General features: G+C 35.3%; 3 protein-coding genes and 1 pseudogene across 3 annotated transcripts; 2 read left to right on the top strand and 2 right to left on the bottom strand.

Annotated features, from left to right (window-relative positions):
• Positions 1–1,956: 1,956 nt before the first annotated feature.
• On the bottom strand, positions 1,957–2,676 carry LOC137839075 (cysteine proteinase inhibitor B). Its single transcript, XM_068648204.2, has one exon. The coding sequence runs from the start codon at positions 2,538–2,540 to the stop codon at positions 2,148–2,150; it is 393 nt and encodes a 130-aa protein (XP_068504305.1). The 5' UTR covers positions 2,541–2,676; the 3' UTR covers positions 1,957–2,147.
• A 46-nt stretch (positions 2,677–2,722) lies between these two features.
• LOC137806588 (uncharacterized) lies at positions 2,723–7,456 on the top strand. The gene is made up of 5 exons (XM_068606790.2): positions 2,723–3,180; positions 5,706–5,759; positions 5,844–6,466; positions 6,551–6,685; positions 6,775–7,456. Exons 3-5 carry the CDS (start codon positions 6,179–6,181, stop codon positions 7,372–7,374), a joined length of 1,023 nt encoding a protein of 340 aa, XP_068462891.2. The 5' UTR covers positions 2,723–3,180; positions 5,706–5,759; positions 5,844–6,178; the 3' UTR covers positions 7,375–7,456.
• Positions 7,457–7,806: 350 nt separating this feature from the next.
• LOC137839074 (uncharacterized) lies at positions 7,807–8,939 on the bottom strand. Its single transcript, XM_090300052.1, has 6 exons — positions 8,696–8,939; positions 8,482–8,618; positions 8,299–8,400; positions 8,158–8,223; positions 7,963–8,044; positions 7,807–7,874 (listed from the first exon to the last, which is right to left on the bottom strand). The coding sequence occupies exons 1-6, from the start codon at positions 8,937–8,939 to the stop codon at positions 7,807–7,809; spliced, it is 699 nt and encodes a 232-aa protein (XP_090156178.1).
• An 862-nt stretch (positions 8,940–9,801) lies between these two features.
• LOC137839073 (protein FAR1-RELATED SEQUENCE 4-like) lies at positions 9,802–12,399 on the top strand (annotated as a pseudogene).
• The last annotated feature ends 918 nt before the right edge of the window (positions 12,400–13,317 follow it).

Below are 13,317 nucleotides of genomic sequence, written 5' to 3'. Positions count from 1 at the left end.
GTTATTTATATAAAATTTATATAGTAATAATATTAATTATAAAAAATAAATATAAAAATAATAATATTATTTAAATTTAAATTTGAATTTAATGATTCAAATATTTTTAAATGGTAAATTTAGATTTTAAAAGAATTAAAACTTCTTTCACAATTATCAAACATTTTTTTACTCTTTTAAATCCTTAGACATCTCATCCCTAATTCAAACACCATAAAACACAATTTATTTGAAGTAAAAAATGTATTGAAATATTCAATTAAAATTGGCAAGATTTGTTTTAATGGATATGAAGAGGGAAGAAGATAAAAAATTATGCAATGGGAAAAAATTGTTTTTTTTATATTGTTTAGAATTATTTTTTTATTAGTTGATTGAAAATAAAAATGAAATAATAATTGAAAAAATAATGATAATTTTTGACTTGGTGCATTAAAAAAATAAAAATAGTGACTTAAAAAATTTAGAAATATGTGTGGTGGTGTAAACAATTAGAAATAAAAAGTAGTTAATTTAATAATGTTGTGGATGTTAAAAAGATTGAAAGGAATGTTTTAAGATGTTTAATAGTAGGTGTAAAGAATGTTTGAAATGATTATCAAAAATAGGATTGATATTATGAGTGCGAGGATAAAAATCGGAAATGAATAAAAATATTACAATGTTAAATAATAATTTTAATATGTGTACTAAAGACTAAATTTCGATCACCTATTTTCCGCTCAGGAATAAAAATTTAAAATTGCTTTTAAAATTTGAACCTCCGAAAACCAAAGTCTAAAAATATTTTCGTGCCGGAAAGAAAAGAAAGGTAAAAACTTTAAAAACTAATCTAATTTTATGAATTTGAAAACGTGTATTTTATGATTATTTCCAATTGTTCAGATTTCATAGATGTTATAATTTTTTACGAAAAAACTGATTTCTTTATTATATTAAAAAACTGTCATCTTAAAATAATATTTTAGACTTGTTTCAAAAAATTAGTTAAGATATTATAATGCAATACTCCGTGTAGTTCTTAATATCCTTAATATATATAACACAATTCTAACTAACTTAAACGTAATAATAAAATTAATAATTAATTCAGTTTATTAACTTAAAAAATGTTAGAAATATGTTAAATTTCTCTTTTATTTGTAATTATTTTAAAAAATTGTCAACATTCATTAAAAAAGGCACGCATATTTATAATAAAAAATAATATTATAAAACATTATATATTTTTTTCATAAAAAAGGCCGTTAATATTTTCTAAAGTATACCTTTTAGAATATAAATAAAAGTGAGGATTGATTATATAACTCATAATATATTAATAAAATAATTTACTTTTTAATGCAATCCTAAAATACATTTTTAAACACCGAGACATTTTAATTTCTACCAACAAAAATCTTAAACACCGAGACATTTTAATTTCTCGAGATAATTACATTTTTAATAGTTACTTTATATACGCACAAAAAATGTCATTAGAGAATATGTCCACGAAAAATAAAGGAAAAAAAGCATTTTAATTTCTAGAGTTAAATGCATTTTTTTTATTTTTACTATTTCAAAATAATATAGACACAAAATGTTAATGCATTACGTAAGATAAATTAAAAAAAAAGATTAAATGTGTTTTTTTTAAGTAATACTAATTTTATTTTTTTTGTCAACTTCTGTTAGAAAAATGTTGTCAGTAACGATATCATACTAAAATAAGAAAAGAACATATTCACATAAAATAAAAATAATAAAGTCATAAAGATAAATATATTACTTAGAAAGACTATAATATCTACATACTTTTTCATCTACACATAATTTCACATTATTCTAATATTAATTCATTAATCATTACTGAACCTAGATGCTAACTTAGAGCCCTAACTAACATCATTACTTCTAACAATTTGTGGAGTTGAAATTGACGGTAGGAACTGAAAAAAACTAAAAAATTAGGCATGAAAACAAAAAAACTGCTAATATTATTAACCCTAAGAAATTGAGGAACTGCGAAGCTCAAAAGCATGATTCAGGGGTTTAATTTGTTCCTACATTGGAAATGAAATTTGCAGAGTAATTTTGTATCACCATTTCTTATTTCACAAGATTATTCGCATGGAAGAATAAGCATACCATGAATGGAGGGTAGGCTAGGTTTTCTTCTGCGAGGAAGGAGCAAAGGAGAGAAGATCTTTGGAAGCAAGGCCAGGCTGGACCACCACGACGGAATCGAACATTACGGGATTCCCACTCTGCGTGGCCGATATCTTGAGATAGTACTTGGTCCCAGACACCATCTGCTTCTGCGCCTCTACCACTTCCACGAACTTCGTCTCCTCTGACATCCCCTTCAGCGCCTGCCTCAGCATCCGATTGTGCTCCTCCACCGAGAAAGACCCCAAATCCTGCACCTCCTTGTTCCTCTTCACGTCCGTGATCTCCGTCTTCGCCCCGAGCATTGTCCCGTGCGAAGCGCTAAACAACACGCACGCCAACATCGTCACCGCCAGCGTCACAGCCGGTGTCCATCTCAATGCCGCCATCGATCAATTCTGTTACGTTTATTAGAACCATCGCGTTGCAGTTAAGATGGAGTTTATATGGAGAGAGGTGAGAGGGATGCTGAACACGTGGGTCTGAGATACGAGAGTGGGTGGTGGGAAATGAAAACCGCGTGTCCGTGCTTTCGATACAGAAAGAAGAGTTCGTAATGAAAGGAAAAAGAGTCCCATTTTTGGACAACCGTAAATGTGTTGCTCCACCATACAACTGCCAACGTGGCACAAAAAAATATTATTTTATTTGGATTGTGGGGTTCACGAAAAATCTGAAATTGAGTGTTTAGTAGTAGAATGTGAAATTAGTAGAATGTGAAATTAGGTTTTTAGAAAGGGGCTGAATTTAGGTTTCTTCTCCACGAACTCGTCTTCTCCACCACTTCGTCTTCTCCAGCACATCGTCTTCTCCAGCACATTGTCTTGTCCACCACATCGTCTTGTCCACCACATCGTCCTCTCTGCAAGGTATTTTTTCGAAGTTCTACGCAACCTTTATGTTCAAGGACGTTCGTGGTCGTTGTAGGTGCATCTATTTTTAGGGTGGTTTGGCGGTGGTGTCGTCTTCGACATCCTCCTTTGACGGTGGTTGGGTGGCGGTGTCGTGTTGGACATCTTGTTTTCAAAGGTAATACATTTATTTTTTTCATTTAAGTGAAACCTTGATGTTGTGTGATTTTTTGTTGTTGGGTCATTCCTGTTATTTGTCCTGTGTATGAGCCAAAGCTGAATTTGATATTCGTATTTCATGTTGGGTTTACTTTGTGGGTCTGTATTTCACTATTATTGTAGTATTTTATTTCATAGTTCCATGTTAGGATACACAAAGAAAAGGGATTCGTGGAGCAACTCAATTAGAGTTGTCCAAAATTCGTGACCCATTTTTCTGGAATATGACTTCATTTTTTGTGGAAAGTATTGTTGTTGGGAATATGTGTCTTGGTGTATAAATAATGCAGAATGATTGTTTGAAATGTTAGGTTCATGAGGTACAAAAATTTTTAAGGAAATCCTGTAATGTTGACATGGATAAAAAAGGTTAAAAGAGAGTATTAGTGTTATTGTTGACGTTGGTTGGGGAGGGGCAGAGGTGGGGAGAAAGTGGGTTAAATCAGGTTTTTATAGGCCATCAAACTAGGATAGTGTGAAGTAACCACAATGTTCACAGTATATGGTGACCCTAGTAGGAGTATGTGGTGACCCACATTAGAATTCATGCACAGTCCAAACAGGGGAAGTTTTTTTTTTAAATGTCAATTGTGTTCGTGTTGGTTAGAGAGGGACAAGAGGTGGGGAGAAAGTGGGTTAAATGAGTTATTTAGAGGTTGTGAGAGAAGGACGATGTGAATTAACCACAAAATTTAGTCAAGTTAGAGAGTGACAGTATGTGGTGACCCTTGAGGGAATATGTGGTGACCCAGTTTACACTTCCTGCACAAACCCAGTGAAACTTGTTATGGAAATATGAACTGAGTGTTCATGTTTGTTGGGATGGGCATGATGTGGGGAGAAAGTGTGTTAGATCGGAACTTTAGAGGGCATGAGTGTAAGACAGTGTGAAGTGAGCAGAAATCCAATAAACTTAGAGGGTTGCAGTATGTCGTGACCCCAGTTGCAGTATGTGGTGACCCACATTACACTTCCTGCACAAACCTAAAAGAGGAACTTTTTCTTGAAATGTCAATTGTGTTCGTGTTGGTTAGGGAGGGACAGAAGGTGGGGAGAAAGTGGGTTAAATGATTTATTTAGAGGTTGTGAGAGTAGGACGTTGTGAATTAACCACAAAATTTAGTCAAGTTAGAGAGTGACAGTATGTGGTGACCCTTCAGACAATATGTGGTGACCCAGTTTACACTTCCTGCACAAACCGAGTGAAACTTGTTATGGAAATATGAACTGAGTGTTCATGTTTGTTGGGATGAGCATGATGTGGGGAGAAAGTGTGTTAGATCAGAACTTTAGAGGGCATGAGTGTAAGACAGTGTGAAGTGAGCAGAAATCCAGTAAACTTAGAGGGTTGCAGTATGTCGTGACCCCAGTTGCAGTATGTGGTGACCCACATTACACTTCCTGCACAAACCTAAAAGAGGAACTTTTTCTTGAAATGTCAATTGTGTTCGTGTTGGTTAGGGAGGGACAGAAGGTGGGGAGAAAGTGGGTTAAATGAGTTATTTAGAGGTTGTGAGAGTATGATAATGTGAATTAACCACAAAATTCACTCAGTTAGAGAGTGACAGTATGTAGTGACCCTTCAGGGAATATGTGGTGACCCACTTTACATTTCCTGTACAAACCCAATGAAACTTGTTATGAAAATATGAAGTCAGTGTTCATGTTTGTTCAGATGGCCATGACGTGGGGAAACTTTTTGTAAAAATGGGAAGTGAGTGTTCATGTTGGTTGTAGTGGGGCATGAAGTGTTTAATTGAAGTGTTTAGAGGCCATGAGTGTAGACCAGTGTGAACTGTGCAGAAAATTCATTCAACTAAGTGAATATATGAAATGGTGACCCTATAGGGAATATGTGGTGACCCTAATGGGAATTGAGTGTTCGTCTTGATTGTAGTGGGGCATGAGCTGGGGATAAAGTTGTTTAGTTGAGGTCTTAAAGTCCATGAGTTTAGAGCATTGTGAAGTGGGCACAAAATTCACTCAACTAAGAATATCATGAAATGGTGACCCTATAGGGAAGATGTGGTGACCCACATTACACTTAGTGCACAGACCTAGTTAAAGTTTTTCCTGGATATGAGAAGTGAGTGTTCGTGTTGGTGAAGGGTGGGCTTCTTTAGAACCCATGAGAGTAGGAAAGTGCCAACTAACCACAAAATTCACTCAACTTAGACAGTTGCAGAATGTGGTGACCCTAGAGGGAATATCTGGTGACCCACATTATAGTTGTATGACAGAGGCAGGGTAACTTTTTCTTAAAATCTGAGGTTTGTTCTGTTATTAGTTAGGGTGGGGAAGGGGAATAACGTAAGGTTTTTGCCCTTCTTATGTTCTTTGTGTTGACCCAAAGTCAGTTGATTGCATAAGCACATTTACAGAATATAGTATCTGTGAATTGTTTGATTTTATAAACATTGTTGTTCTTTCATTGTTGTTTGGTTTTGAGTAACGTATTCATTGTGGATTTTTTTTGTTTTGTAGGATATAATGACAACTCAAGAAAGTAGTCATGCAAAATCTTTTCTGGATGATAAGGTTTGATTTTGAATATGCTTAATTTTGTTAGGCATACGATGACATGACATTCTTAGTAAAGTGTACATGTTTTTATAAATGCAGGTGTTTAGGCATTATTGCAGGCCTAAATTTTTGGGAAGTTTAAACAAAACCTTAAGTGCTGAAGAAAAGTTTATTATTGAGTCAACCCCCTTTGGTTGGCTAATTGTGTTGGATGGGAAGCTGAAATTGAGTCGCTGCCTTTTAAGGGAGTTATGTAGCAGGTGGGTGGAGAGAAGTCATGGTTTTGTAGTCAGCTCTAGAGTTGTCTCATTTAGTTTGTTAGATGTTTGTTTAGGTATAGGTCTTAGAGTTATGGGAGACAAATTTGACTTAGAAAAAATAGAAAACAATTGTAAGAGTAAGAGCTTTTCAAAAGTAGTCATGTGACTGTGAAAATGATTTATGATGAAATTGTTAAACGTTGCAACGAATGTTCCATAAATGACTTTTGCAGGTTGTACATCTTGTTAGGAATGTCAGAGTTTTTATTTCCAAGTAGAATGGGTTTAGTTCCTGGTGGGTTGTTTAGGGTTGTGGATGATCTGAGTGAATTGGGTAGGTTTAATTGGGGAGGTTTAGTTTATGACTTTTTGGTACAGAGTTTGTGTTCAGCTTCAATGTGTATGAGGAGGAAAACTAATGCTACATATATCCATGTTCGTGGTTGTGTGTACTTAATGCAGGTAATTTAAAATGTTTACTTCGTATGTGTAATGATTCCCATACATTTTCTGGTTACTGATATTAATTTGACATGAATTGTGTAGATATGGGCTCTTGAACATTTGTTCTCTTACAAGCGACAAATGCCTAGGATTGGAAATAGATATCCTCGTATCAGACATTGGATGGCTGTTAGGCTGGGTGACATTGAAATTGCATCTGGACTGCAACAGAATGTGGTGTGTTCAATACATTGAAATTTTTTATTTAATGTACAATACTTATTTTTTTTTTCATTTATGTTGGTATTTGTTGTCTGCCTGAACAGGTTATTGTGGACTTATCTGCGTCCAATGAAGAGTTGGAAAAAGAATTTGTTGTTCAAGCATTTGAGGTAGTTCGACGTGGATTTACATCTGACATGTCAAAAAAAAAGGATTATGGTAAAATGAAGGTCAAAGTAGTTGATATGCTTCGCCAAGCAAAGGAACAAGAGGTTGTCATCAACAATTTGGAGAAGGAGTTGAAAGAGTTACAAGATTTTTTAAGTGCACGTGCAAAATCTTGTGTGCGTGATAGTCCTTTTGTAGATGATGACGAACATCTGCAGACGTCTTATGTTGATGATAAAGATGAACCCGATGAGGAAGGCATACCTGAAGGGCAAGGGTTACCCGAAGAGCAAGGCGTACCCGATGACCAAGGCTTACCCGAAGAGCAAGACGTAGTTGAAGAGCAAGACGTACCCCAAGAACAAGACGTACCCCAAGAGCAAGACGTACCCGAAGACCAAGATGGGAGAGAAGAAAAAAGTAACATATTCACCCGAGTGAAGCATAGAGCAAGGAAACGTGTGAAGTCGGCTGTGATGAAATCACCATGGACTAGGTATGGTAGGGGAAAAAATGTTTTTGTTAGTCATAATTGAATCAGGGTTCGTATATGATGTGTTTAGGACTTAAGTATTTTTATTACGAAGTAGTTGTTAGGAATGATACATGTTTATTTCATTGGGTGTAATGTTGTTAGAGAATTTAACAAATGTATTTAGCAACTGCATTGTAATTTTAGTAACTGTAATTTAGTTGGACTTTTTGAAGTTTTTATTTTAATTTTAATTGTCTTCCATTTATGTTGTTGAATTGAAGATATTTTTTAAATTTGAATGTATAGCAGTGTGAACAGACATAAACTAAGTTCATAGAAGCTAAGAAGGACAAGTAACCAAACAATTCACTTAACACATGTAATAAGCATTGTTCAAACATGTGCTTATAAATTATAAATAGAATTTTGTATCCTAAATTATACAATAATAGTCTTCATTGTGCATATAGGCATGCTTGTAAGATGTGGAAGTTTAAACCATCTTAGAACGTCGGATTCTATCTTCCTCCTTCTTATTCAATAACTCCAATTGCTTTGCATCTGAATATATTTTGGATATTGAAATGTGAATTACAATATTGGATATAGGATATTGTTTTTTAAGTATAGAATTTTTTTGAAAGTGTACCTAAAGTCGGTGGATTGCGTATTACTGCATGACAAGAACGAACTTCCTCTTCAGATGGTGGACATATGTCAAATTTGAAAACCTATAGGCATGAATTAGATGGTGTACATATGTCAAATTTTAAAACGTATACGCATGAATATTGTAACGAAAGACACACTTCTTTGTACTATAGTTATAATGAAAGTCACATACCTTAACAATGTTTTTTACGGTTATATTAAGGTAGAATGCTCTTTGATTTGGACTAAATATGGCTACCTATAACAACATCAATGGTTTAATGAAATATGATATGGACTTATTTGAAAGAAAAGTTTTATGAAAGATAAATACATTCTTTAGCACCAAGACTGATCCTACTGCAATTTGTGATCCAAATTCGGAATCTTTTAACACCTTTGCGTGTACACTTGCTCTAACTGTTCCAGTTGGATCCTGTAATAAAGATGTGTATAATAGTCATTTTTGTGTTGCATAAAGTGAAAGGATCGAAACAGTACATAAGCCATATATTACCTTAATAGTTATTAACATGTCTCCTAAACCATTTGGTTGGCATTCTTTCACAACACAAGTAAGCAAGGGAAAAACAGAATGTTGCTTAATGTTAGCCAAAGAAGAAATCTGCTCACAATCATGTCCATCAATTTGTCCTTAAAACAAAAAAATACAAAATTAGTTGTTGCACACCAATAACTGTTAAACTGAAAATGATTGTCATAAACATTACCATGAAAGTGAAGAAAATGTTGTGCCCAATTCCATGGGTTGGAATCAAAATCACGCCTATGATTTTCGTCAGCTATATTGTTTATAAATTCTTGAGTGTTGACTGGTTCTTTGGAGTTGCGATTAAGGATAACTGCTTGCACATTACCGGCTGGGCCTGGAATGAGACTTTTGTTGGTGTTACAACGACGCACGAAGCTTGCAAGGTCACTGGTGTCAATGTCAAGGTTTTCCCATTGCTCCATTGAAAGTGATATTGAACCCAGCAAAACTAAAGTATGAGGAAATAGTGTTTCTTCTTTGTCTAAGCAACAACCATTCATACGGTGGTGCAGTGTTCAATACATATTTATAGCATGGAAAATGTTGGTTTCACCACCGATTATGTAATTGCTCGGGACCCTTTTACATATTTATAGCATTAATTTGAACCAGTTTTTTTGACAGCATTTAATTGAAGTACCTTTTATGAAAACATTAATTTCAACCACTTTAATTAATTATGACAGCAGAACCCTTTATTATTCTGCCCCAATTGTCACTTCAGGCCAGTGTTAGTTGAGTTGCAATAATGGAACTCTTTTCCCACAAGTAGCACAATTTTGGTGCCTTTATTGTGTATAACACCTACCAGCTTCCATTGTCATCTTCCAGCAACAACATTTGGCCTCTTGCAGCGTGAAAAATTTATTTTTGTGCAGTAGTGCTGTTGAAGGTGGCACCCATAGCTATTAATACATTCAGTTTCCATTGACCTCCTTCATTCCATGTACTCCAATGCAGGACCCACAGGTTAGGGCACATATTTAATACACATGCATTCCTATTACAGTTATACAGAATGTTAGGGCATTGTAATTAAAGTTTTCATTTTTTGGATGGAGTTCATACATGAACCTTCATTTTTTTATGCCAAAACATGCAATATTTAAACCTCTTAAATGTGTAATTTTTTTGCACCAAATATTGTGGGACCTTATTACATATTTTAGTTCCAAAGTCAAAAAAATAACCCTAGTTTTGATACAAATTTGGACATATTTGTTAACAAATAACATGTGTTAATTTACGATATAAAATTTGTATATAATGCAGCTTTGGATAGACATGGATAATATTTCTCTTGATGACATTTCCTTGTTTGAAGATGGTCAACCTTCACAACAAATTGATAACATAGGTCTTGATGTTAATGATGTTAGTGAAATAGTTCCTACCGTTGGCATGTCATTTGACAATGCAGATGCTGTTAAAAATTTCTATAGAGAATATGCCATCAGAAAAGGTTTTGGAATTAGAACAAGAAGTTCAAAGAGAGGAAAAGACAAAGAATTAAGATATTTCATGTTGGTTTGTGCAAGAGCAGGTAAATATACGTCAACCATTCCCACAGAAGTTAACACCCTTCCAACTCAGAAGCATGAATGTCCAGCTCGTATTACTGTTGGCATCAAAGACAATAAGTGGTATATCATGTCAGTGCACGAAGAACATTCACACGACATGAGCCCAACCAAGTCTAGGTTTTTTAGAGGAAATAGAAGAATAAGTTTACACGCAAAAAGAGTGGTTGATATAAATAACGACGCTGGAGTTCGGATAAATAAGACTTTTCGATCTTTTGTTTCTGCAGCGAGTGGGTATGAGAATATGGAATTTGTTGAACGAGATGTCCGTAACTATGTTTCCAAAAGTAGAAGAGCGTTGGGGAAGGAAGGAGACGGCAAAGCACTCTTAAACCATTTTTATCATATGAGGGAACTTAACCCCCAATTTTACTTTGATATTGATTTAGATGATGATAATTGCATACGTCATGTATTTTGGGCAGATGCAAGAAGTCGTGCAGCATGGGATAGTTTTGGAGATGTTTTATGTTTTGATACGACATATTTGACGAATAAGTATGATATGCCATTTGCACCATTTGTCGGTGTTAATCACCACGGGCAGTCAATTTTGTTAGGGTGTGGACTCCTTTCTTCAGAAGACACCGAAGCATTCGTGTGGTTATTTCAAAGTTGGCTTCGTTGTATGTCACACAAACCACCCCAAGGCATTGTCACAGATCAATGTAGGGCAATGAAAAATGCAGTTGAAGTTGTCTTTCCCAATGCGCGACACAGGTGGTGCTTATGGCACATAATGAAGAAAATACCCGAAAAACTTCAAGGATATACGCAATATAAAGATATGAAACGTGTTTTAAAAAGTGTAGTGTATGAGTCGACAAATGTTGATGTTTTTATGTCCTCGTGGGGGAATTTCATAAGTGAGTATGACTTATGCAACAATGATTGGTTGAACACGTTATTTGAAGAACGGGCACGGTGGGTTCCTTGTTACCTTAAAGGGTTTTTCTGGGCAGGCATGTCCACAACACAACGAAGTGAGAGCATGAATGCATTTTTCGATGGGTATATTAATTCCATGACATGTCTCCAACAATTTGTGCACCAATATGATAATGCATTGCAACATAAGGCAGAATTGGAGTGTGAACCCGACTTTGCTTCTCTCAACAAAGTTATTCCTTGTAGCTCACAATCAGCCATTGAAAGACAGTTTCAAGCAGAATACACCCATGCAAAATTCAATGAAGTCCAAGCTGAATTTAGAGGGAAGATGAATTGTGCTGTTAATAATTTTTTTGTTGACGGACATACCTGTCGATTCAATGTTATGGAAGAGTCATTCCGGGATGGCCGAACAAACCACTCAAATTGTGTAGTGTTATTTGACCGCGAAAACCTTGATGTTTGTTGCACATGTTTATTATTTGAATTTAGGGGGATCTTGTGTCGACATTGTTTGCTTGTTCTTGGACAATAAAAAGTGATAAAAGTGCCGACTAAGTATATTTTGACCAGGTGGAGTAAAAATGTTCGCCGCAAGCACACATATATAAGAGCTTCATATGGGAGCAAGGACAAAGATCCACAAGTTCAACGATATGATGGGTTGTGTAAGAAATTCTATGATATAGCTGAAAGTGCTAGTGGGACAACTGATACAACAGAACTTTTGCACAAGCATCTTGATGATTTTGTCGTCATACATGTTCAACGAACACACCCTAATTGGACAACAAAGAAAAATGTTGGTCAGCCACGCGTGCGTGATGTTAATGAACCACCAATGTCACCTATTCGTACAAGTTTGAATAACCCGGTGAATGAAGTGCGTAGCCCCATCATTGTCAAACGAAAGGGAAGACCACGCTCAACACGAAAGAAATCATGCTCTGAAAAGGGCGGAAAACAAAAAAAATCTTCTGTGCCATGCCAAATTCCTATTGATCGCACTACGGTTAGTGAAATGCATAACATATTTGACCTTGAACTTAATTTCCATTTCTTATAACAATTGTTATCCTTATAACTATGCACAACATTTTTTAAATTGAACTAAGTTGTACTTGCTATAGGCCACAGACGAGGCTGCAAATTCAGAAGTTATGTGTTCTAGGGTCATGGTTGAAAGTGAAGTGAACCTAAATACACTGAATGAGATACGCTATTCAAATCAGGGGGTATGTACAAAATATGAATGTTGTTGAAGAACTGAACTCTTGCATATGATGTATATCTCTGAATAATATGTACAAACAAGTAATGTTATTCTATCCATTGTCAGGTCTCAAGCAGTCCTTCTATTGGATTTGTTTCGCTATTGACATCATTACATAGTAATTTGAATATTTGACACCACTAAAGTGCAGGTCAGGTCATTCGGTTAATTCTACTATAACTTATTCGAATTTGTTATTCAGTTAATTTTTTATACATGAAGATGTTTTGAAGTCATGTTTGTTATTCAGTTGCAGGTGCAAAACAAGGCACTCAGTCAATTTTTGATGGATGTGAACAATGTATTAAGGATGAAGTTTATTAATCACACATGTACAATTTTGTTATGTAATCTTGAACAATTGTGGTACATGTTCAGGCACCCACATGCAATCACTGGTTCTATATTTGTATAAAAGAGTTTTGACCGTATTAAAAATTGATTTTGAATCGATCAATGATGTGCGTAGTGTTAGCAGTCATACATTTTCCCTCAATGCTTGCACTATTTGTTGTACTGCAAAAAAAATTATTGAGCGAAAACGGGTCAGTGCTGAACGGGCCCATTTTAGTTTGCACGAAAATAACTTGGGTTGGGCGAAAATAGGACAGTGCTGAAATGGGCCAATTTTAGGTTGCACGAAAATAACTTGGGTTGAGCGAAAATGGGACTGTGGTGAAGGGCCAACTTTGGCTTGCACGAAAATAACATGGGTTGAGCGAAAATAGGACAGTGCTGAAAGGGGCATTTTAGCTTGCACGAAAATAACTTGGGTTGAGCGAAAATGGGACAGTGCTGAAATAGGCCAATTTTAGCTTGCACGAAAGAAATTTGGGTTGAGCGAAAATGGGACAGTGCTGAAATGGGCCAATGTTAGCTTGCACGAAAAAAATTTGGGTTGAGCGAAAATAGGACAGTGGTGAAGGGCCATTTTAGCTTGAACCAAAAAAACTTTGGTTGAGCGAAAATGGGACAATGCTGAAATGGGCCAATTTTAGCTTGCACGAAAAAAATTTGGGTTGAGCGAAAATAGGACAGTGGTGAAGGGCCATT

Source organism: Phaseolus vulgaris, chromosome 3 (assembly GCF_051622355.1).
Source record: "Phaseolus vulgaris cultivar YP4 chromosome 3, ASM5162235v1, whole genome shotgun sequence".
Classification (NCBI taxonomy): Eukaryota; Viridiplantae; Streptophyta; class Magnoliopsida; order Fabales; family Fabaceae; genus Phaseolus; species Phaseolus vulgaris.
Note: the sequence above shows the minus strand (reverse complement) of the source record. Positions and strands in the feature narration are given on the sequence as shown.